Raw genomic sequence first — 26,005 nt, forward strand, 5'->3', positions numbered from 1 at the left:
GCCTTCAAGAATATATCTCTTCCTTTGTAGCCAGGAAAAATATCTCAGAGAGGTTTATTTTGTGTTTGGACAGATACTTTTCCTTGTAAAATTGTTCCTGTAAAATAAAAACCTTATCCAAGGACAAAGGTACAGAAAACATCTGAAGAGGTTTCACTTTTAAAAGAATGCTGTGATATGTTAGTTCAAGTCACTAGATTCATACCAGTGCGACAGTGGAAAGTATGGGTTTTCTGAGGTTGTGGAACTCTTTTCCACACAATCTGAATGAAGAGAGACGGCGTAGTACTATCATCTGTCTGTTACAGTCTCTCATGAGCAGGACATTTACAGTGACCAACTGACACCTGGATGGTTACCCCATCAGAGCGTATCTTTGCTTGCTATCACCGCAGACAGAGACAGGGAGAGCACGGATGAAACATGTCTCATGAGCTGTGCTATCAGTGCCAGTATAGACTTGTTACTGAGCCCCACTTTGGGCATTCATTTTTGAGCTTTCCCTTTCCTGCTGGTCTAGAAGAAGCCACTTCTCAAGACAAGGTAGGTGGCACAAGATAATCAAGAGATGTTAAGAGCTAGTATCATACTGTTAACTTTCCATATGTTTTCCATCTCTTCTGTGAGATAAAAAGTGCTATTATGCCAATCTACAAAATAATTCAAAATAACTGTCCACCTAGGACTTAAGCTTAATTCTTAAAAAAAAAAAAAGGAGCACCAAGCAGCACCTTTACTGCTTATAAATATAAAATTACATGGAGTATCACATTTTTAACTGCAAAAAAAGGAAATGGTTTGTCAAATTAGCAATACCAATACATATGTATGTTTTGGTGTAACTTACTGACAGAGATGACAAGTCTGACCAAAATTTCAAAGTGAAGCAAATCAGATTAGAACAGGTTATACGGCAGGAAGTAAAATGAAAAGCTGAATCTGACTAGAGTTACAACCCTTTAACAATACAGAACACTTTACTCTGTATTAGCCTCTATCAAGCTAAACATGTTGCCAGTCATTTAATACCCCTATGTACCTAACTGACCTTTCTTAAATCACTGCAAGCATTTCTACATTTCAGAAATTAGGTCATCTATTGATGTAGATAAAATGCCAGGCTTTATATTTAAGTCATCATTGCCCAAGCAAGTGAGCTTACATGAACGTTTTATACTTATTACTATTCTGTTTCATGTTTTAAGACAGCAACAGTGCTGGAAACTCTAAGACTAAAATAAGTTATTATTCTGAAAAGCTAGACTAGGTCCTTATGCAGGGAAAGGTCAAGAAGAGTTGATTCCTGTAGTCCAAATTAGCCTTGTTCGATCCTGCACAGTGTTCTCCACCGGTCTTTTAACATGACACTAGTTCGGTTGTTGAAGTCACCATGGAGCAAAATTTTAGCCCAGTTACCCACTCCAAACTCCCTTACTCCTGATTTCAGTGCCAAGTCTTCTTTGTAAGTCCATCGCTAGGGGAAGAACAGAGACAAATACCGGATATATGAACAGAGAAAGGTATTAATGTAAGAGCTAAGCTTATAGAAAACATAAAAGCAAGTTTTTATACACCTCTCTAGTTATTACAGATGTCTGAGGGTCAGTAGGGTCATTTTGATTTCTTTTGAGCACCATAACTTGACACTAAATACAACAACAAAGGTTACCAAGTCAAGTGTTACAACACAGTAGCAGACATCACCTGAAATGAGAACCACATGCTTCAACGTTCACAAGTTACAGGAGGAAGAGAAAAGAAAAAAAACACTGGGCAAAGTTTTCCTTCATTCAAAACATGCTTTCCAAAATTGTACTTTATTAGCTAATTGAGCCAAGACAAACCTTGATTGATCCTAGTATGCATCACAGAAGAGAAAGCATTTTGTGACACATTAACCTAGGGACTGACAATCAAGACACTATTTACCAATAACAAAGGAATTTCAGTGTGCTTAGAAAAAACAAATCCCAATATTTAAAATGCTGAGAGAAGCAAAATGATACATATTGCTTGTGAAAGTAAGATCAGCCATATCCTCAGGTACCAGCTATGCATTTGGTTTTGGCCATATGTTGAGCCCACTACTTAAGTCTCACTAGCATGACCTACGAGCTTTTTAATCTTTAGGGGATGACATTTCTCTCATAAAAGGAGAGAAAATTACTTGCAGTTATACATCTGTAAGCAATCCCTTCCAATGAAATTCTCCAGTGTACCAGTTCTTCCTTAGTTGCTTCTCAATACAAATATCTCAATACAAACAATTTTAAGACTGCACACAGAGTAAAAGAAAAAGACTTGATTTTTAAAAACTTACCTTTACAGTAAAGCGTGAGGGAGAACTGAGTATCAGCTTTCTTTTATTGTAGCTTTATATATATGCATATATATTACAAAAGTTTACAGATCCTATATATCCTATCACGCCTATTTTTAACCACTGCATTTTCAATATAGGTGTATTACATACAGTAATTTTTTCACTCTGGAATAGCAATTAGCAACTTTAATATGAAATTACTCTAAAACAATTTATTCTGCTAGAATCCGATCCTCTGTAAATGTCTTCAAACCGTTGCTTGCTTAATACACAACTAATCATACTGATGTACGATCAGCACACCTCCTTAGGCAAACTGAATTGCGTATCATCTATGCAAATACAGGACAGGATCCCCAGTTGAAACAACTGTGTTAGGAAAACCATTTCTAAAAAATAAGTATCAATTTCTATTTCAAACTGCAGGTTGATAGCATGTTCTTTCTAAATTTATGCCCTAAAATCTGACATGTAAAGACTTAACTTACAGAAAAAATGTAAACTTAAAAATGTTAATGAGATTGAGATGTACAGAGAATTGTATTGTGTAGCTGTTCCATTGAATTTATCAGTCTATGGGACCTGAGGAGTTGCATCCCAGAGTCCTGAGGGAATTGGCTGATGTAGTCGCCAAGCCACTCTCCATGATATCTGAAAAGTCATGGCAGTCAGGTGAAGTCCCTGGTGACTGGAAGAAGGGAAACATTACACCCATCTTTAAAAAGGGTAGAAAGGATGACGCTGGGAACTACCGACCTGTCAGCCTCACCTCTGTGCCTGCGAAGATCATGGAACAGATCCTCCTAGAAGCTATGCTAAGGCACATGGAGGACAGGGAGGTGATTTGAGACAGCCAGCATGGCTTCACCAAGGGCAAGTCCTGCCTGACCAACCTAGTGGCTTTCTATGAGGGAGTTACCACATCAGAGGACAAGGGAAAAGCAATGGATGTCATCTATCTGGACTTCTGTAAGGCCTTTGACACGGTCCCCCACAACATCCTTCTCTCTAAATTGGAGAGATATGGATTTGGTGGGTGGACTGTTCAGTGGATGAGGAATTGGCTGGATGGTCGCATCCAGAGGGTAGCGGTCAATGGCTCAATGTCCAGATGGAGGTTGGTGACAAGTGGTGTCCCTCAGGGGTCCATACTGGGACCAGTGCTGTTCAATATTTTTATCACTGACATTGACAGCGAGATCGAGTGCACCCTCAGCAAGTTTGCAGATGACACCAAGCTGAGTGGTGCAGTTGACATGCCAGAAGCACGGGATGTCATCCAGAGGGACCTGGCCAAGCTGGAGAAGTGGGCCCATGTGAACCTCATGAGGTTCAACAAGGCCAAGTGCAGGGTCCTACACCTGGGTCGGGGCAATCCTCGGTTTCAATACAGGCTGGGGGATGATGTGATCGAGAGCAGCCCTGCAGAAAAGGACTTGGGGGTACTGATGGACAAAAAGCTGGACATGAGCTGACAAAGTGCGCTCACAGCCCAGAAGGTGAACCGTGTCCTGGGCTGCATCAAAAGTAGCGTGGCCAGCAGGTCGAGGGAGGTGATTCTGCCCCTCTACTCTGCTCTGGTGAGACCCCACCTGCAGTGCTGCGTCCAGCTCTGGAGCCCTCAGCACAGGAAAGACAAGGACCTGCTGGAGCGGGTCCAGAGGAGGGCCATGAAAATGATCAGAGGGATGGAACACCTCTCCTATGAGGACAGGCTGAGAGAGTTGGGGTTGTTCAGCCTGGAGAAGAGGAGGCTGCGGGGAGACCTTATAGCAGCCTTCCAGTACTTAAAGGGGGCCTATAGGAAAGACGGGGACAGACTTTTTAGCAAGGCCTGTTGTGACAGGACAAGGAGCAATGGTTTTAAGGGAGGGCAGATTTAGACTGGATTTAAGAAAGAAATTTTTTACAATGAGGGTGGTGAAGCACTGGAACAGGTTGCCCAGAGAGGTAGTGGAGGCCCCATCCCTGGAAACATTCAAGCTCAGGTTGGACAGGGCTCTGAGCAACCTGATCTAGTTGAAGGTGTCCCTGCTCATTGCAGGGGGTTGGACTAGATGACCTGTAAAGGTCCCTTCCAATCCAAAGCATCCTATGATTCTGTGTTCACTTCTGCTTCTTGCACTGGAGATGTCCTGCTGCTCCTGATGCTCTCATGGACCATAGTAAGTTATGAAAGGAGACAAATGGTCAATTTTCACTGGTCTCATGCTGGTATTTCTGTGAGCACCAGCAGATTCCATATTAAAAATCACTAGTTACCGGACTTTTACAAAATCTGCATGCGTTTAGGTGCATGTCATGAGCAAATGACTGCTGAAAATCCAACCAAGAAGCTCTCTTATTTCTGCATTTAACCATTGCCTGTGCTTTACTTATTTTGGAGCTGCTCTGAAATAGCAAAAAAGCCAGCATTTTTGTTCATAAGAACACTATGAAATTTACATAGGCAAGTGATCAAAAGCACTGCAATTACTCACGTTCAGTGTGTGAAACCAAAATAGTTAATGTCTCATAGGCCTTTGCAGGCCTCAGTAGTTAAGAAGCATTTGCAACTAATGGTCTTGCCGGTCAGAACAATTTAATTGACAAAGGAGTGAACTATTTGTAAAAAGATATACTGTCCAGAGCCTCATCGTCTGACGAATTTCATTCACTGTTGTTATGTACCATATGCTGCTTACCTGACACAGTTTTGGTGAAAAACTGGTTGTAAAAGTTATAGGAACTCTGTAGCTGCCCCAGTTGGGCAGCGTGCACATCAGCAGAGGCTGTCACTCTGCTGCTCCCTGTCCTCTTCTATAGCCATAGCAATAAACAGCTTCTGCTCTGACCTGATCTAAATTGTAATTCAGGTTATTTCCATGATTTTTCCAGGTTATTTCCAGGTTATTTCCTGGTTATTTCCAGGTTAATTCCAGGTTAATTCCACCTGGTGCTTTGAATGGGATTCACACGTCCTGTTCCGGACAATCGCAGGCTGCTCCCTGCCACTGCTTGGAAAGGTACAGCTAAAAGAGGGAGAGGTAATTGTAATTCTGGTCTGGTCAAGGTAAGTCTGGTACTTCTGGTACCTGGCAAAATTTAGGAGAGGTTGGTTGGGAAAGTCTGGGTTGGTTTCAGCTATTAATATGGTATGAACATGGAATGAATAAGCTGGGTTCAGGACAGGGCTGAAGCCACATGCAGTCACCCCGGTGGGGATTAGCATTAACTCGGCTGCAAGGGCGAGGGGTGGAGGCTTGGTCCTGGATTGCCAGTTATCCCCTCCCCTTCCCTGTCTCCAGCTCCAGTACGAGCTTCCTCAGGAGCTGATGTTAACAGTCCTGACCAGCACAGTGGGCTCAGGATAGACATTGTGACCAGGAAGAGCCCTTGTGTGTCTTGTAGCTTTTCCTTCAAGTCTCTAGTTATCATCAGGCTGGAGGGTCAGCCTGGCAGCAGTGACTGCGAGCTGACACCCAGGTGGCTCAGGCCCCCTCTGCCTTTTCTTCTTCTCCTTGAATGAGTGAAAATTTCACCTTTTGCCTGAAAGGGACACATCTTGCCAGTGTACACTGGAGTACGACCAGAACATAGAGACCCCATGGGATGTGTGTGTGAGTGCTTGTGTTCAGTGCACCCAGCTGCACCAGCCAGCAAGTAAAGGACCCATGAAGCAGGTGGGAGGGCCAGGATACAGGCAGGGGTACCAGGTAGGCAGAGGGGCTGTACCCATACTTGGGCATCTGCAAACATTTGTGTGCCTGTGAACCTAGAGAGGCATGTGTATGCTTTCACCACTGAGCTTACACCTCTACTAGACAGAGAAGAGGAGGGTTTATGTCTTACAGGGGTACTGTGTGTGGGTGCTGTTGAGGACAGCATCTTGTCCATGGCAGTCAGTGACCAGCTGTATCAGTGTCCTCTGTGTGTGCCATGTGTCTCAGGATTTGTGCTCAGCTTCGCTCCTGGGCAAATCCATGAATGGGAAAGCAGCAGCCACGTCCTCCAGCCTCAGCAGGGACCCCGAGCGCTGGAGGCAGGAGGGTCCTGGGCTGGAGCTGCTGGAGGAGGCAGCTGCTTCTAACATCCCTTAACAGTTTTGTAGCCAGCAGGAGCTGGTTGAGTTGTGAGTATTCCTGAGATTAAATGTATATAAACCTTATGTGATAGGGGAATCAATCCTTTGCTAATGCTCCTACCTGTGCTAATAAATCCTCAGGTTGATTGGAACAACTGGATTGGAAAGAAAAAAAAAAAGATGTTTATAGAACATTCGAAGAGCAATAGGAGGTGTAAATGGCTGAAGCTGAAGGCCTAGAATTTGTATTTTGGGGGATGAAAAGAGGTTTACCAGAGTATGCACAAGACCTCCTCCTGTAAGTAACAGATCTCTTCCGACTATTAAACGGATAAATGGTGTTGGCTATAAAGCAGGAGGGAACCTGAGAGAATCAGGCTATAGTAGTCCTTCACAACTGGAACTTTCAAAATTGTGAAGAATTGGGTAGAAAGGGAAATGCAGTTGCAAAGGAATAGCCTCAACTTACACAAATTTAAACTTGATAAAGCCGAGTAGTAGAAATGAGTAGTACAAAGGAAATCTATGAATTACAAGATTCACGGGGGAACAAACATCACTTAACTCTGCAAATAATGGACCCAGTGGAAATGTAAATCTCATGGCTGCTGTCATTAGACAAATGCATACCACCCTGCTTGTGCACAAGGGGTGGCTGAGCAGGACAATCCAGGGCCAGCCAGTATGACGGTCCAGTGGCACAAGAGGTCCACGTGTCCAAGGATGTTCAGATAAATCCCTCATCCATGAAGATAAAAATAAAAAACCACCAACCTTCTCCTCCCCTGGGGAGTTGAAACCCTTCTGGGGATCCTTAAAAGATTCCGCCCTTAAAAGCAATGAAGATTCAGGCACTGGGGATGGGCCAGGTGACAGTTTTGTGTGCTATTCTGCACGGTTCTCGCCTTCTCTTGAATTTTAAGCTGCTAGAAGTGGCAGCAGCAGTCAGAGGTGAAAGACATGGGGGTGTCGGAGCTTAGATAACATTCAGCCTGATCAAAATTGTATTCTGGTTATTCTGCAACATGCAAAAATTTGGCACCTACACAAATTGCAAGCTGAGGTATGTGAAAATCAAACTTCACATCTGAAAGTTGGACTTATTCCAGCTTAATGGAACTATCAGTGCCTCTTCAAGAAACTATGATCACTGATAAACCTCACTAACCAGTGAAAGAATTAAGAGTAGTAGTAGTTCAGCTGTGTTTCTAAACAGTTAGAAACGTAAAACTTCTCTAAAGTAGTCTACCTTTTATCAAAAATACTTCCTTTTTCCAATACTTCCTGTTCCACAGATCTTTTGCAACATTAGCAGTGAATGTTGTTTTTTTTACTATTATTAAAAGGCCAGAGAATCCATTGCAACTATCTAGTTCATCTCATTTCAGAGCATGCCAGAAAACTTTCCTAAATAAAATCTTTATTCAAGTAACACAGTTATGCTTGACCTACAGCACCAGATAATTCAAATACTTCCAGCAACAGACACAATCACAACCCTTGTTACTTGTTGTAATGATAATTACATTTGCTGTTAAAAGGGTTGGGTTTTGCTTGTTTTGCTTTTAAATTGCTTACATTGAGCTTTTTTAAAAATAAATTTCTTCAGTTTAACATATAAACAAGGAGCCTGCCTTACAGGTAAACTAGAGACTGACTCATTTTTTCTTTTCACTGAGGAACTATATAGAGCAGTAACTTGCCTCCCCCCCACACACTAAGAAACTGCCTGTGCAGTTTGATAACTGGGATGGCAGTTATGCAGGCTCTAGCATTGCACTGTTACAGGCTAGGAAGACTGGTTGAGACACTAGACATAATGCAGCACTATGCTTGAGCTAACATAATCACAGCGCCTACTCCAGAGCAACGTGACATTTGGCTAGCTCAGAACACTAGCAAAGCAAGCTTGAGTTTGCCAGACAGACTGTGTAGACATACCCTCGTATATCTAAAGATCTTGTTATTCCTTAGAGTCAGTTCTGCTCTAGTAACCTGTCTTCCTTTGATTATACGTTCTGGGACTCTTCTCTGATTTTTTTCCTCAGAGTTTAAATATATGGCATTTTTTTTTCCATACAGGTCTGACTAAATTCTGAAACCCCAGATTTTCAGACACATTCTTTAATTTAAGCAAACTGTCAGTCAGATTTTAGACAACTCACAGGACTTGCCATACACATACAGGATATAAAGTTGAGTACAAACAGTTCCCTAAAGTCTGTGACACTTGCATCCCCTAATTTAGGAATGAGAAAATAGAGTACACTTCCTTTCAATAGCACTGCAGACTGTTGTACGCAGCTAACTGAAAACATGGCAATGAAAGGCTGAAAACGGGCACTGAACCATTGCAATGAAATGCCATTTACAAAACAAGAGCAAACAATGCCAACATTGAAAGAGGGACTACATGGAAAAGAAAGTTCTAGAAGTCAACAGCTCTGACATTCACTGCATTCTTTCATGCATGCAGACAATTTTATAACCCAGATAATTAAGCAGAGGAGCAGATTTATTGTTTACAAGGCCAATACAATTGCTTTCTATACAATATTTATGAGAGGTCTCACTGGCAGGGAATATGGCATAAATTTCAGGCAGACAGCAAATGCCTAATTTTCTAACTGTTTAAAGAAACATAGCTCTGAATTTTAATCTCTTTCAAGTTTTTATAAATTTTTCAATAAGTTCTTTGCTACTATCAGATGTAGTTTTCTATGACTTTAGACTTAACATTTCAATTAAGGTTGAACTATAACAACAGAATTAAGCACGACATCTATTTTTTTCTAGCGAGACCTGTGCACAAGACGTAGACCAGGATACAGTGCTTGTAGTTGACCCCAAAACAGACTACCTCAACATAAAAATAGGTGAATATAAAGCTGTCATTAGCTCTGTGTCAGTTGTGGTCCAATTAGTTTAAATCTTGATGTTGAAAACAAGACTGATGGAAGCGTGCATGCTTACCAGCCACTGGCTGGCAAGGTACCTATCCAAGTATAAATTGGAATAAAGTAACAAGCAAATCCATTAAGGGCCAGTATCTTGGTTTTTTAGGGCACTGGCTGTATTTGCAGTTTTTACGGAAGCTCTCAGTCATTTAACTATTCCTGAGATTTGCAAGAAAGTAAAAAACTGTTTATATGTAAGAGGGGGCTTAACCTCCAAGGATAGATGAGCTCTCATTAGGACCTCAACCAATTTGAGGACACCATGTGACTGAAGATTTAACGAGTACTTCAACTTCATTACAAATGCTTAAAGAACTAGCAATAAATACAACTCTCCTCAAGGACAGTCTGAAAAAACATCAGCAGACTTGTCCTTCCCTGTTATATGAAAAATGAAATGTCAACATGAACATCAGAAAAATGAAACAGCTCACACAAAATAGATGTTGATAACTTGCACTGTTATCTAAACAGAAGGTCTCCATATTGCTTCCTAAGAAATATTCTCAAGAGGAATTCAACAATGGGAATACATTTATTTAATATTAATTTCATTCAGAAGCGTTTATCATTTTATCATGATAAATGAAGAAAATTGGCTATGAGCAAAAATCAGTTTGTAACAGTTTACCTCAACATCAAATCAACTTCAAATTCCCTTCTATTAAGGCATACACTTCTGTACTTCCCACCAATAGGGAATTCTAGCATTAGTGAACATAGTAGAATTATTATAAAGTAATTCAATGAAGTAGGCTTACCCATGAAAAGAATGCAAAGGACTATTTGAAATGTAGCATTACTAGAATAGTTTCCCAAGTAAATATATGTTTTCACCTCATATCAGCAATAGATTGCGTTACAAATTTGCTAAATCTTAACCTTCTAATGGGAAAACAAGAAGTCTTTGATGTTTGTTTCTCATGGGCAAATGACATCCTGAATTCTTTAATCCAAACAGTGGAAAGAATTTTTTATTTTTTCACATGTTTTAAAAAGACTCAGACTAAGTTTTAGTAACAGTATATTTCAGCAAATTAAAGGCTCATAAGCATTAGCAACAATATTTGAGACTGCACAAAGAGAGAGTAATTTTCTTTTTTAAAGACAGGAATTAGATCTTAAAAAAGAGCTTCAGGAGCTGTAGCACAGCTTGAGTAATGTGTAGAATCTTAAACCCAGGCATTTTGGAGACAGAGTCAAATGAAGCTGGGAAAAAATTTATATGCAGTGCAGATTAATTATCTCCATTTAGAACAGAGAACGGGTACGAACCTGTCTTCTTCGGCCACAAGACAAAGCATCTCCATGTTTTTCCATATTTTGCAAGCTGTTCAGACCTAGAAGACAGTTAATATACATCCAGACCAATGAGGAGTCAACATTAAGGCAGAAGTTTTGCAATTCTACCATTTACACGAGACAAGAATATATACTATTTTGATATGCTTTGACAGACTGGGAAAATTTCAGTGTCTGTTTATATATGAATATACTTTTATATATGTATACACATGAATCTCACCTTAGTCCAAGAACTCATAAAATTGTATGTTCAAAAAAGTCACTATATTTTCTATGCAATAGAGCTCACAGAAGAATTATATTTTAAACAATTAGGTAACAATTGATACAGAAATGAAACATTATTTCACTTTAGTAAAAACATTTTTACTATACATACTGCTCTCATTTTACATAGAGAGAATGGAAACTAACCAGGGATCAGAGCTATGATACTTTGTATACAGGTTGCATCATTTCCACAGAACATGGGTCAGGTTCTAACTGTGGCAGGCATCCAAGGTGTCTTAAGAGTTTGTCCTTCCAAGTACAACATGGCCACATGCAGAGGCTATAATGTCATCTCTTTGTAGTATGACAGTGCTAATGGTTTTCAGAACCTACTTATAAATATTATATAACCCATGTTGTAAGTTTTAAAAAAGTAATACCAGGAAGATGCACAAACATCCTAACTTTGTGCATTTTACACTATAACTTGTTTCTCCCATCAGCCAACTTCTTTAGTTCCTTCCTCCCCAAAGTTATCTAGATCAGAAGTCAGAAAGCGACAAGTTTCAGTACTCCTCTGGCAGCTTTCTTTTTGCACAGAATACCATAAATCCCAGTACAGCAAACAAGCAAACAAAAACCCAAGCGAACCAGAAAATAGTGAATGATTTTGCAAAATGAGTTGGCAGAGAACCTTAAGCCATTTCATAGTTTCCCAAATGTGGCAAGCACCAAATCTGCATTTGGGCAGAAGCCACACACAACAATTGGGAGGGTTTTTTTGCCATAATAATTTTTATATTAATCCTATCACATTGGATAGCAGTTATCAAACCACCAACACATTTATTGGGGGGGGGGGGGGGGAGGTGTTTGACATGACTGTGTTTTGAAAGTGTAAAAATAAGCTAGTACTCACTCTGAAGAACACGGTTCACTCTGCGTTTCCGTCCTGAATGAGGCCTGCAAGGAACACAGAACTGAAGTAAAAATACATAGAAAGTCATGAAATGTCTATGACAAGGAGCAACTACAACAAAAAAATAATTTTTACCTTACTGTGGGGTTTTTTATGTCTCCAGGTGACTGATTTGTAATACTTTGTTGGTCTTTCATTGATCTTTAAAAAAAACAAACAAAAAAATCATTTCCTAGGCAGCAACTTACCATTTATGTGATTCAACAATATTTGAAAGAAAGAAAATCACAAGATTTCTCTACAGAAACAGTGGCATAAAAACACTAACTGCTTCAATCCATTAACCCTCAAACCTTGCCTCCCTATACCTGGAGGAGAAATACACAAGACATTACACATTTAAGTTGAAGACATGAGGCACTTCGCACATCTATTTTTTCATACCTTCTTCACAATCTAGGAATTGTTTCCATAGGTTTTTTGATTAAGTCTTTCATCATAGCTCTCAGATGTAATTATGTCAGAAGCTGTCCTAAAAAAAAAATCTTATGACTTGTCTTCCTGTATACTCTATCTGCATCAGTCAATTTCCTTAACTAAACAATGCCAAGAATTCCAAGTATAAAACTGCAGAAATACAAGCTCTATCCCAACAAAGGACTACAATTTATTCTCCATGAAAAACAAGTGGTGGTAAATCTAGAATATTAGTATTTTTCAAAATAAAGTCAAAGAAGGGGGGAAAGGAACTGGGCTTCAAGTTCCACCAGCATTTCTTAGAAAAGCATGTAATTGTTTTGAGGGTTCACATTGCCAGAATCATGAAGCAACATAACTATTTCCCATCACACTAGTATCACTAAGTAAGAGAATCTTGTGTTTAGCTGTAAGAAAAAAGTAATAGACTAATTCCCTTTCCCTATCCTCTTTCTTCTCAGGATGACCTATAGCCTGAAATTAGGAGGGCAGGACTACAAGGAGCATAAGGGAAAAAAAAAAGTGAAGTATTTCTATGTTTTTATTGTTATACAAGACTGACAGCTGTTCAAACTGAAAAATGTGCATCTTCAACAAGTACTTAAACTTAATGCCAAGCTATTTGATGTAAATGCCAAAAGTAACAACCATAGGAAAGCCAAAACTTAAAAATACAGAATGTGCTTGTAGTTAATTTTCTATTGGACAGCAGTTTGGAATTTAACATCTTTCCTTCTACCTACTCTTAGTTCTACAAGTTTCAAGTTACTGTCCAAGCATGCCCCTCAGCAGTATAATGCTTAATACAAACCTTTGTTTTGTTTCCAAATTCCTTTTGTTGTTTTCATTGACATCCACAGTTTTGTTTTGCAATGCTATTGCTCCCAATCCTTTAGAGTCTACCTGTTTTGTGGCTGCCTGTGAGAAATGGAATTGATACTTTAAAATTAAAGCCAGCCAGTACCTAGATAGTAGTTTATACTAAGATTAATGTGTACTCTCTATTAGGACTAACAGTACTTATTTCACAGACCCTTCAGAGGTACTACCATTAAAATAAGTAGTTTCAAAACAACTGTAGGGTGTTAAGTTGAAATTCATCAAGATCTTTATCAGCTAATAACTCAAGAGAAATTTTAGTCATAGCCACAAGTGATATTTATATGGACACACAGAAATACAACAAATACTTGCATAAGTGAACATATAGATGTGTGAAATACATTGCAGAGATTAACTAAGACTGCAAATACTATCAAAATACTCCAAAGTCTGGTTTTTATAACTAGATTAGAAACTGAAAACTGAAAGTGCTCACAAAACTTGTGATTTAGTTCTGTAGCGCATGGCAGGATCAAGCACACCTATAACACTTTCAAAAGATGCATGTCTAATCAGACTTTAGGCTTGTAATGTAACCTTTCCTGTATTAGCAAAAGAATTTTGTAACATTCTGCCTAAACTTTCAGCCACAAACTAAAATTATTTCTCCTCCATTCCCAAGAGGAGGAAGAAATAATTCATTACTCTTTACAGAAACATCCAGAGGATCGTAAGATTTGTACTTTTCCCTAGATTCCTCCCACTTACTTGCTACAATAAATAACACCTTCAAAAAAAAAAATCACTTAGTCCACATGAGGTCATTCTTGCCACTTTGCTATCAACTTTCTTCTCTAGCATCTTAAGATATACTTACTGCCCAAAGCCTAAAAAAATTCTGGTTGTGCACCATCATTACCAAGCAAAGCCAACAATCTTCCATCCAACACTGTCTATACATCCCAAAAGGTGATCTGTTTTACAACACTCAAATATCAAAATGATTCAAAGTTGACAGATTCACTATAGGCCCAATATTAATTCTTTTTCTGCTTAGCCTGTTGTTCCCACTTTTAATCCATTTCTTCTTTCAGGGCTTTTGCCTCCTGTTAATTTTCCATCATCCATCCAATTTTCAGTCTTCTTGAAATCTTAACCTGTCCTTCACAGTAGCTTGCAGAATCTCTCAACATTTATAAGAGTCAGATAATATAAAAACATTCTCTATTTCACTCATTCATCCACGAAAATACTGGAAGGTATTCTGGTCACAGAATACTTCCAATCACAGAAGAAAATGTTTTACTGTCAGAAATTTCATAGCTACCCAAACTACCACATCTTTCAGCTGTAAGTTTTCAAAATACTGGCTCTTTTACAGCGGTTGATGGTAGCAAAACACGTGTGAAAGCAAGGACCTGTTTCCATACAGATAAACGGGTAGAAAGGATTTAGTTAAAAAAAAGTTTAAATCCACTATATTGTATTTTAAAAGTTAATAGTAGCTTTCAAATTGTACTTGTCCCTAAAAATAATTCTTTCAAAAGAGAAAATGAAAGTTATAAAGAAAAATTACGAAATATTTAGATCAATGCTTTCTTGGTATAGGTCCTTTTTCCTTGTAATGCAGACTGCTCTTAGAGCAGCTAACCTATAAGAGTTTCTTGAAGCGCAAGAACTTCCTCAACAGTAGGAGCTGCAATCTTGTAGACTCCAAGCTAGACAATAACCTAGAAAAAGCAGCCTACAAAACAGTCTAGCAACGTAGACCACCTTATGGTGGATGAAAAGCTAGACATGAGCCGGCAATGTGCACTCGCAGCCCTCAAGGCGAACCGTATCCTGGGCTGCATCAAAAGAAGCATGGCCAGCAGGTCAAGGGAGGCGATTCTGCCCTTCTACTCTGCTCTGGTGAGACCCCACCCGGAGTACTGCATCCAGCCCTGGAGCCCTCAGCACAGGAAAGACATGGACCTGTTGGAGCAGGTCCAGAGGAGGGCCACAAAAATGATCAGAGGGATGGAACACCCCCCCTATGAAGAAAGGCTGAGAGTTGGGGTTGTTCAGCCTGGAGAAGAGAAGGCTGCAGGGAGACCTTATAGCAGCCTTCCAGTACCTGAAGGGGGCCTACAAGAAAGCTGGAGAGGGACTTTTTACAAGGGCCTTTAAATATAGTGGATTTAAACTCTTTTTTTTAACTAAATCCTGTCTACCCATTTATCTGTATGGAAACATGTCCTTGCTTTCACACGTGTTTTGCTACCACCAACCACTGTAAAAGAGACAGTATTTTGAAAACTTACAGCTGAAATCATTACAAGGGGTAATGGTTTTAAACTAAGAGAGGGTAGATTTAGACTAGATACAAGGGAGAAATTCTTCACTATGAGGGTGGTGAAACACTAGAACAGGTTACCCAGAGAGGTAGTGGATGCCCCATTCCTGGAAACATTCAAGGTCAGGTTGGACAGGGCTCTGGGCAACCTGATCTGGTTGAAGATGTCCCTGCTCATTGCAGGGGGGTTGGACTAGATGACCTTTAAAGGTCCCTTCCAACCCAAACTATTCTATGATCATACTTCTACATATGGCACCAGAAAAAAAGAGAAGAGAGATTAACAGTTAAAGCTATAGAATGTTTTTCTGTAGAGAATGCAGGGTACACTGCTGGGAAACAGTTACATGTATTGCACAGCAGAAGTGGGAACTCTTCACAAAGTTGCCTCCTCTATGTCCCAGAGTAACTCAGTCCAAAGTAAAGGTTTTAGAAGTAAGATTTGCAACACTGGTGCAGACAGTAGGATGGATGTGCAGGCAGTGGCAGTGCAACACAGAGGGCCTAGGTATGCTAGTATGGAGTTCTGGGCCTTCTCAGACACCTCCAAAACTCCATCTCCTTTTAGACTCAAAGAAATAGCCTTGAAAAATAAACTTGAAAACTGACAGCCGAGTGAAACCGTTAAAAGATATTTTATTATATTTTGAGTCCATTTAATAAGTTCTCTAGTCTCTCTTTCTGGTAAGAAAATGAAAACCCCAGAGGAACTTCAGGTTTGTTTATTTAAAATTTGCTTCTTATTACCTTTAGATGTTTGTGCTTTTGTAATTGAGTAATCCAATATTCTTTTATAGGAACGAAACATAAGAGAAATTCTTTACAATCCTCCTGAAGATGAGCTACAGGAGGAATGTTGTTCTTGCCAATTTTAAACCACTTTTGAGCAAGACGGTTTGTAAGGAGCTTTTTTATTTACAGGAAAAAAGCAGTTTTCTACCTCCTAACTCCTCTGACATTCCTAAAGCTTTTAGCCAAATTCACAGGTCTTGATCTTTTAGTTTTAGTATGAGAAGTCATATAGACTTAAACAAAATAAACATTAAATATATAGCTACGTTATATTTTAATGAGTCTCAGATCAGAACTGGTTCTCTTAAACATACACTAATGACAGACCTTGCTTTAATTATGCCTTTTTCCTATTTTTCTAATCAAAACAGTTGTGGAAAAAACATTTAGAAAAGATATTTTAGAGGAGTCTTACTCCTAGTATCTTTCTCCTAAACATATAGTCAACCTTTTTTTTTTTTTAACTAAAAAGACAATCCAAAGGAAGATAAAGCTTCCTTTTCATCTAATACAATAACTGACTATTGTCTAAACAACTCCCTTTTAAGTATAAGTCTATTTAATCTTATCAGGTACCTCTTTAAATAAGTTTTGAAAATAGTTTTGACATACCTGTATTAAGAAGTTAGTTTCATTTTCTTTCATGAAAAGTTCAATGTAAGACTTGATTTTACTTATCAAAAGATTGTAACTGAAGCTTTGGAGAAGGGGAACATATGGATCCTTGCTTTTAATTACAGTTGCCAGCTTCACCCTTAAAGGCTAAGAAAAGCACAGCTTTATACAACACAAAAATATATCCTGTAGTAAATTTGGCATCTATGCTAAACAGGACATACACAAAGCTAAACGTGATGATTATATAGTTTTCTGAATATGCCTATAGAACTTCATGCTACAGTTTGAAAGGGTTCTAAAGTTAACTAGGCATAATACCAGGAGTTGAGTTTACGTGCTCAGTAAATGGTTAAGTGTAACTTTCTAGAGATCATCATTTTCATTCCCTTTATGAATAACACTAAAAGCAGGGTTGTCAATGGAGCAAAAACACCCAGAAAAGGCCACTCATTACTGGTTTCTCTTTTCTCATTTGCTGCCTCAAAAAGGCTGCCATTGAAAAGGGTTTACATTGTCCAGGAAAAGGACTATTTAGTACAGTAGCATTAAGGACACATTGATACTGGTAATCGCAACTTCACATTTTGTCTACTAACCACTCTGAATCTTACAGAGATCAATATAGCCCAAGAATTAACTTCCATGTACAGGTTGCACTCTTCTTTATGAATTTGAATACTATTACCACAGCCTACACTTTCCGAACATCTGAATCTTCTGAAGAGTGTATCTGAAGAATAAGTTATCCACATGCTACTATTTACATAGAACATGTGTCCTAATATACCAGAGGAACATAGAGGGAGCATTTCTGCCTTTTTTTCTTTTTGCCTGCAGTCCTTCTTTTGTCTTTTCTCCACCCCAGCAAATACAGGTGTGTGCACTAGCTATTATTTTAAAGACATATGCACTCGAACTTGCATCTTTCTGAACAATGCAGTCAACATCAAACCAGGAGGTGGCCTGACACACGTTATCTTTTCCAGATAGAGGCATAATAAATAATATCCACTCTATACTACAGATACTAATGAGCTTTCCTTCCCTGTGATGCTTCAGTATGTAGAACACTAATCAACAGAGATGATAAAGAGAGTGCACTGCAATGGTTCAGAAAGTCTGCAGACTGATTATTAGGGAGTTACTATGTCTCTACTAGCATGTATATACTGTCCTTACTCTGAGAAAACAGCAATGTCAAATTCCTAGATTCTGTAGTGACACCTCACTCCTCATATGAAGTGGGAAAGGGGATGAAGTTCAGACTGATGCTGCCCACAGTGAAGGACAACTGCTGCTAGAAGCATTTTACTCCCCCAAATCACCCATTATTTCTATCAATCCCCTAGCCACAAGTTTCCTTTTGTATTTACAAGTGCCATGGCTGTGTAAGTGACCATGTAGGCAGTAATTAGGATGAAGCTATGCAGGTAGCATTTGCTAGCTTTGGAAACCTATTCTCCTCTTCCCCTCTGAAAATGAGAGAGCTTAATGAGTTAAGCAAGTTACTACCTGATCTGATTCCGAGTCTGTAAATAGCCTTTCAAGAACTTCAGCAGCCTCCTTGAAATATGCGTTTTCCATATGGACTGCTATAATCTACAACAAATATACAAGATATGCTGAAATACATTTCACCTAAGATTCAGAAAAAAACAAGAGAAGTCACACTTTTACAGTTTTCTAAGACTTCCAAAGTCCAGAGGATTATATATTTAAGGGTTACCAAGAATTATCTAGTTATAACAGTTAGTTCTGAAGTAATATTAAACCTCATGTATAAAGGCCTAAAACCTCTCCATCAGGCATTTAAGAGGACCCTCACTGATGCAAAATGTCCCATACTTACCAACTAAGTTTGCTTTCATCTTTCCCTGAAAGACTTTCACAGTCCCAGTAGCTGTCAACATGTTTTTACATGTTTCTCTTTGAAATCAAAAGTTTTCTAATACAAAGAATTATTTTTAAGAAAAAAAAAGCTATTCATAATATACTTTAAAGCTTAAGCTACTAGTGTTTTGAAATTGATCTCTCAATTGATATCTGATTTTTTTCAGATTGGCAGCTTTTGAAACAATTTTGAACTGGGACAAACAGGAACCAATTTAGATAAGAAAAGGTCCCCTGTACAGATCTATTTACTCTACTTGAAAACACAACAAACTTAGAAAATTCAGCTCAGCCTGCTAATAGCGCAAGCTTTTTGTAAAAGGAGCCCTGCTGTAGCAGAATAGGTAGCATCCTGCAGCATTTTGAATAAGTCACAGACCTGAATTTGAATCAAGCGACGAATATCTTCATGAAGTTTTTCCAGTTTAATTTCTTCCCTTTCAAGTAAAGTCCAGAAAGACAAAGCAGATTCCAAAGGTGAAATTCTTTGATCATTTTCAAAATGGCATTCTTGGGGGGGGGAGGAAAAAAGGTATTTAAAAAACTTAAAGGATAAAGGTAAATGTATTACATTATTTATGCACAATAAAGTAATATGTACTATACATAATTTCAGTTCATTTTTCCTCAAGTAATTTTTAGTGTCTCTCTTCAGGTGTGTTTAAGAGACCCGAAGTAACTGCCCTCTTTTCAGAGAGACTGGTTCTTCCCACCCTTGCTAGTAACATTACTGTTGCATTTTTAAGGGAGATAATGTGTCTGCTAATTATTGTTCACTTAAAATGCCACTTGCAATAGTACTAAGTTTAACATCATGTGTTTGGGCTGGAATTAATAATACTCTTACATTAAGCTCAGCATCAGATATCAAAACATTTGTTATTGATATTGTTAATTTTGTAATATAACCACCACCCTAAGTTTTTTTTCCTGAGTCTTAACTTTTACATCTTAACTTTTTGTTATATTTGAAGGGGTTAAACTGAAAGGGAAATTCAAACAGCTTAACCTAGGAGCGTCACTGAAAAAGCAGAAGCAACCTCCCCTGTCATTGCACCGCTGTGCCAACACCAAGGTTTGTGCAAACCCCCAGCAAGCAGAATCAGTGACCAGTTCTGGCAGAAATCTAGCTCAACCAAATAACCATCCCCTCAACACTCTAGAAACAGTTTCCCAGTCTGGTCACTGCACATCTGCACAAGTGAGTGTGCCAACATAACAGATGCAGTAGGAGCTGGCAGGTGCACAAGACTGCTTTTCTTCCTCCATGGCACTACCAGCTTAGCTCAAGATGTTCACTGAACTACAGCCTCACTTATTCCTTCATTTTATATGACATCATAGCAGAATCTCTCTCAATATCACCTTATTCCTCACAGTAAGTTTTTCAGACAGAAGGTAAACAATTTAAGCAATACTGGAAAAATAAAGAATATTTGATACCCACTACAGTAAAAGATAAACACTGAAAATTTAAATAGTATTATATGTATATATACACATTAAAAAATATAACACTTCTGTGTTTCTCTAATTATTGTTTCAATCAAGTAATATGACATTTCATATTAAGTTTATTTTAATATTGTAAAAACAAAGCATTTAACTCGAAGAACTGGCATCTGAAACAGCCTGCTCTGTTTTAAGGCTCTGCACAGACTAAATATTTTAATAATTGGAAAAGAATTAGGAAAGCTACCACAACATATATTAGCTTTCCATGTACACTGTGCAACTACATCTGATGTAATATCTACTAAGCACATCCAATCTTCCTCACCACACAGGTCATTCGCTACACTGATAGATAAAAACCCACACACTGAAGTCATATTCCCAACTGTTATATACAATAATATAATTTTAAAGCATTATCAGAAAAGTTCTTAATTTGTATATGAAGAACTATTTTAAATATTAGGATTTGATTCTCAAGTTGAACTAAAATCAAGAAGAGTGTTATTACCCAACAAGGAACATAAGAAATTTCATTTTAAAAAAACCAAGCCTTTGTGGCACTGCTAGGCTAGAATACACTTTTTTCTTCCATGCTCATGCTGGCAAGACTGCTTTTGAAGTCCTTAAATTCCAATGAGTTTTATCAAGCAGTGAAAACTTGCAGCAAAAAAGTTAAGTCTTCCAGAAACTTGAGCATGGAAGCAAAATCAGCTTGGCTAAACCAGTAAGTTGTGACTACAGCTGAACAGGAGACATGGTAGTGAATAAGAGTCCCAAGGACCTGCTGCCAGCTGAAAGTCTTACAGCCTTCTGTAAGAAACAAGGCCAGTCATCCTTTTCATCCATATTGTTATTCCTACTGTCTGTCCTACTTTAACCTTTAGAGTTACATGTGCAGAAAGAAACGCAGATTCTGTGCTTTAAACTTGTAAATATTGCTCACTAAGAGCTAGTCAATCGTTTCCAGAATATTTCTTTTGTTGATGCTACACTGACAAAAAGACCTATAATTTAAGAAGCATGTAGTCATTCAAACTCAAGGCAGCTAAATCAGTTAGCACAGAATAACACTGGTTCTGCATACAGCTCAGTCGCATGTGGAATACAAACAGTCCAAAATGCAGAGTTCAGTCATTTTATTTATATATATGTACAGTAAAGGCTATGTGAAAGCATACCTAATACACCTCTGTGCAAGTTCATGCAAATCAATTTAAACAAGTGGAAAAAAAAAAAGAATCAGAGTATTTACCAAGGTTTTTTCCTTTTGCAATTCTTATCAAAAGCTGACAGAGATACACTGTTTTTTTCTGATGTGTCGGTATTTGGGACAGGCCATTAATAAGAGCTGGAAAAGAAAAGTTAAGTTAGTTTTGCTCCAGCACTGCCACAGTGTGGCTAGAAATATACTAGACACTGTGTTATCAGACTTGAATAATCTACTAAATTTCTAATTCATTAGGAAACCGATGAAGCACATTTAGTTAATGTTCTTCCATTTTAGAAGAACTGAAATGATATTTAAGAATTTGAGCAGAAAACCTATCCCTCTTGCAGTTTACAACAGTAACTTAGAAGTGGTAAGATGCATCACAGGCTTATATTCTTCAAATTAGAAGACCACAGTATCTTACATAAATAAATGAAGTTTTGTTTTGCTCAGTAGCTTACTAGGAAAGACAACTGTCTGCTCCAGGGAACATTTCTGTGGAATGCCCACAAAACATGAGCCACATGCAGACTGGTAATACTTACATGTTGCTATAGCAACCGACAGACCAAAAGCAGTAAAAGCTACAAGGAGAGCTTAGTCAGAAATGTAAATCTACAAGGGAAATCCTCCTTGCAAGGTTGGAAGGTCACAAGGATTATTATATATTTTAGAATGGGAGCTACCATGAGATTATTTCCATCATGCTGGTTACTGTGAACTTCATATTTTAATGTGCTGGATACAGTAATTAGCCTTCACAGCATAATACAGAAACATTCAAAATGAAAACTGAAGAATGTGTCAAGTGACTTGCCTAAGCTGCAGACTGAACATCCTAGTTCAGGAAGTGTTTATATACACATTTCGGTGTCAGCCTAGCAAAAGCCAGGATTCTGGAGCAGGGGACCCCAAGTTTGCAACTGCACCACTAGAGCACATAACACATTGTTTTACACTAATAAGCAAGTAGACTGAGTACTTCCAAGAGTGATCATCTCCTATGAACAATGGATAAGCATGAAATTACAAAGTAATTAAATAGCCCCGATTACCTAAGCTAACACCAAGCACGACTTTATCATTTGGGCTTGGAAGAACACATTTACAACTGCTTCAGTGAGGACACGTGATACAAAAGCTTTTAATTCCTATAGCAAAAATAGGAAGTAAAAAAAGAACATTGCTTAGAACAGCAGTGAAGTGCCCGTTATAATCACAAATTCATGCATCTTCCATAGTAGATAACAGAGTTCAATTTCAGAAAGAGTTTGAGTTCAATGACAGAGACAAGCACCATCATCATGCCCTGAAGATGGAGCCATAGCTTGGAAATTTTAGAAGTAGGCAGAATACTGTAGCTGAACGATTCCACAGAACAAAAGGGCTCATCTTGGCAAGCAGCTTGAGATCCTTCAGCTTTCTCTGTTCTTTTAAGGTGTACCTACATTAGTGCTTTAATTCCGATGAGCAGGGGTGCATTTTAAAGCAAACTTTCTGTGCTTGGTTCCTACAAGGGAGCAGTCTTGAGTACACAAATTGAATTCCTTGAGAGCTATTCCAAAGAAAAAGAAACCTTGAAATGTTTACTGTGTGGACACCAGGTCCTTAGCAGCAATTACTCACAAGTAATGCAGATAAACAGAAAGAGACATAGACTTAGTAATCTTTTCCAGACTGTTCTCCCTCCCCACCCCCAAGGCCGTTTCTCTATTAATTCGTTTGTTAAGAGTGCCCTCAATCATAAATTGCTTTCCTCCCTGTGACCACTCAAATGTATTTCTCATCTTAGCCTTTCATTAGAAATTCTAGAAATCCAGTTCCTTGCCATGTAGATACCTACACAAGCTAGTTCAGGTATATAGACCATAATATCCTGTCAAGGCAGGATAAGGTAGGCAAGGCATGTTAACCTTGCCATGCTGTCTTTAAATCCTTAATCCCAGGTAACCTACCTATTTCTACTTGGCAGTGTACTGAGCTATACAGAAATATTATTTATCTCCTAATAAAATAGCTTGTCTTGTTCCCTTAGCCCTCCTACCTTCCTGTACTTGCTTCAGTTTGAATTGACCTTCTTGTTGACAGCCAATCATTTTTTCAGTAGGGACTCACTTTGACATATGCAAGAGTAATAGTTCTGTATTTCTATAAAAAACCCCACACCCACTTTTCTAATGCAATCTTACGACTGTGCTTAGCTTTCTCCATAGACTTTTACACTTCTGACTTTGTAATCTTACCACATCAATATGCCCAACTCTTTCCTCTGTTGCTGAACAGAGCAGGAACAAATCCCAAATTTGCTATTAGTTCCCAGTTCCACGTGACCTTGCATTCTGTACAATTTAATTGTTTCTCCTAACATGGTCCTCAAAATCTTCCTGTTCTCCTCAGGAGATATTCCAGTCTGCATCTGTGTTGATAGTGTCTCTGCTTCCCACCTATGTCTTCATGAAATACCAGTACAATTCTCCCACTGAGGTACAGTCCCAAGGCCAAACACAGAGACACACCATTAATAATTTAATCTAGCAGCCTCCCATTCAATGTACTTCATTATGTTATCTTTAGATTTCTTAACTCTTACAATTTCTTATATCAATTGCTTTACTAATCATTCCACATGCTATTGTATTCCATTCTTTGCAAAAGTTTAAACAAGTCATACTATCACATTTATTTAAGTCAAGAACACACACAAAAAATCCCCAAAAGCTCTAACCTGGTATCTTCAGGAAAATTATTTCTAACATAAAAACCATCATAAATCCATCAAATTTATCTGAGACTTAGACATTTGCTTCCAGCTGTTAACTACTCTTACTGTTAAGTATTTATCATTTTAAATACGTGTTTTCCCATTCAAAATCCAGTCACCAGACTTCATTCCACCTTTGTCTGCTAGACTACAGTTTCATGAAATACTTCTAGTCTTCTACCATAACCCTAAATATAAATTCAAGGAACTCAGTGTATTTAAATAATTTTGCTCTGGTTTTTACCACATTTGCCTCTCTTCGCTAAATCCTCTTCAAGTTTTCAGTAGTCTTGAACTCTCAATATCTGAGGCCTCAGCTTTAGTAACTGCTGGTGGTATATAGGCAACCATAATATACATTCAAGCTTCATAGAATCAAGATGAAAGATTAACACCAATGCTTGTATTCACCTAATTGTCTAAAAGACCTTACCCCCAACCCCTCAGAAACCACTGTTTTATTGTAACAGTTCAGTTTGCTTCCCTCCCTAGTCTCATTTAACTAAAACAGCAAAATTCCCCAAAACTGTCATTATCTTACAATACTCCAGCAGAGCTACTATTGCATGCTAAACTCAAACACCAGCGGATTAAAAAAATAATAATAAAAAAAAATCAGCCTGCGTTGTTTTATTTCCACCATGTGCAAACGTTGCCAATACTGTTAAATCGCTTCAACAGACTACCCTGTATCATTCTGGGAATCTTCTGAAGCCCTGAAAAGCCCCAAAAACCTCCTCAACGCTAGCAACCACGATCATTAAGCGGCTAAACGCACGTATAAAACGTGCTTCCACGGAACAAGAAATAAGCGCAGAAGCACTCTTAGTGTGCTAAAGACTCTTTAGCGTGCTAGACAAAGCTGCCCCTCACACTTTGCAGGGACACGCTGCCTTCAGAGCAGCCGCAGCTGCTTGAGAGCCACAGGTGCCCGCACCCTCACAACCCGGACAACGGCCGCGCCCCTCACCCTGCGCCACGTCCCTCCACCGCTGGAACTCCGCCGCGCACCCCTCCCTGAAGCGCCGGCACAGGCAGTAGCAGGCGAACTCCAACATCCAGTCCGCGGCCACGGCTTCCACCTCAGCCGGCGGGGGCGAACAGGCCCGGCCGCCCCCGCCCACCTCTCCCGGAGAGCTCCCGGCCACCCCGGCCATGTTCAACCGTCGCGCCAAAGGCTGCCGGCCCCGCCCCCGCCAACGGTCCGGCTCGCGCTCCCTCAGCCCCGCCCCTTCCCGCGCGGCAGCCATTCAGCGCGGCCGCTTCCTCCCGACGCTGGCTGCCGTCACCTCCGCCGGGGGGGCGGGGCCGCCCCAGTCCTCTCAGTTAAAGTCCTCGGGGGAGAGGCGGAGCCTGGACTGGGCGTGGCGGTGACGTCTGCACTACCTCGGCGGAGGGAGGGCTGCCTGGTGCGGGCGGGCCCCGGAGAGCGAGCCCCGCGCCGGGGCGTGTCCGGCACCGCCTCGTCGGCCCGTGGGAGCCCCTTTGCAGGGCATCCCCTTTACCTCGAACTGAGTAAGCGATGTGACGTAGCCCACGCGGTGTAAGCGGCTCACCGCACCCTGTCCCCTCATAGGAATGTTCTGGAAGGTCTGGGCCATGCCCGGGGTGGCCACTGGTGATTTGAGAGCATTCCTCTGCTCTTGCTGTGTCCTGAGAAACTTGGTGTAGCGATGTGAATACAAATGTCTTTTGGTGTCAGGGCTGACAAGTTAAGGGAGTGTCCTGCTTGGAGCAGGTGGCTGTGAGAGCTGCCACGTCCCATGGTTTCTGGGAGACTAAAAGGCAAAACACTGGTGCTCTGTGCATGTGTGGTACGAAGGGCTTCACGTAAGCATGTCTTCATATGGGTTTTGGAGACAGAA

General features: G+C 39.6%; 1 protein-coding gene across 2 annotated transcripts; it reads right to left on the reverse strand.

The window, feature by feature from the left end:
* Positions 1-73: 73 nt before the first annotated feature.
* Positions 74-25,390, reverse strand: TERF1 (telomeric repeat binding factor 1). Of its 2 annotated transcripts, XM_072852348.1 has the most exons (10): positions 25,111-25,390; positions 21,422-21,517; positions 19,091-19,221; positions 18,334-18,420; positions 16,816-16,965; positions 13,066-13,172; positions 11,913-11,978; positions 11,778-11,821; positions 10,619-10,683; positions 74-1,474 (listed from the first exon to the last, which is right to left on the reverse strand). In XM_072852348.1, the coding sequence occupies exons 1-10, from the start codon at positions 25,388-25,390 to the stop codon at positions 1,316-1,318; spliced, it is 1,185 nt and encodes a 394-aa protein (XP_072708449.1). In that variant the 3' UTR covers positions 74-1,315. The 2 variants fall into 2 exon arrangements, with proteins under 2 accessions (XP_072708449.1, XP_072708450.1); XM_072852349.1 differs by lacking the exon at positions 16,816-16,965 and having other exon boundaries at positions 25,111-25,315.
* Positions 25,391-26,005: the final 615 nt, after the last annotated feature.

Source organism: Ciconia boyciana, chromosome 2, assembly GCF_034638445.1.
Source record: "Ciconia boyciana chromosome 2, ASM3463844v1, whole genome shotgun sequence".
NCBI classification, from domain to species: domain Eukaryota; kingdom Metazoa; phylum Chordata; class Aves; order Ciconiiformes; family Ciconiidae; genus Ciconia; species Ciconia boyciana.

Coding starts and splice junctions, on each gene's coding strand:
- TERF1 (XM_072852348.1), bottom strand. CDS start 25,390: ATGGCTGCCGCGCGGGAAGGGGCGGGGCTGAGGGAGCGCGAGCCGGAC. Junction 18,421..19,090: donor GTCGCTTGATTCAAATTCAG/GTCTGTGACTTA, acceptor TATTTGTTGTAG/ATTATAGCAGTCCATATGGA. Junction 11,822..11,912: donor ATAAAAAACCCCACAGTAAG/GTAAAAATTATT, acceptor TGTTCCTTGCAG/GCCTCATTCAGGACGGAAAC.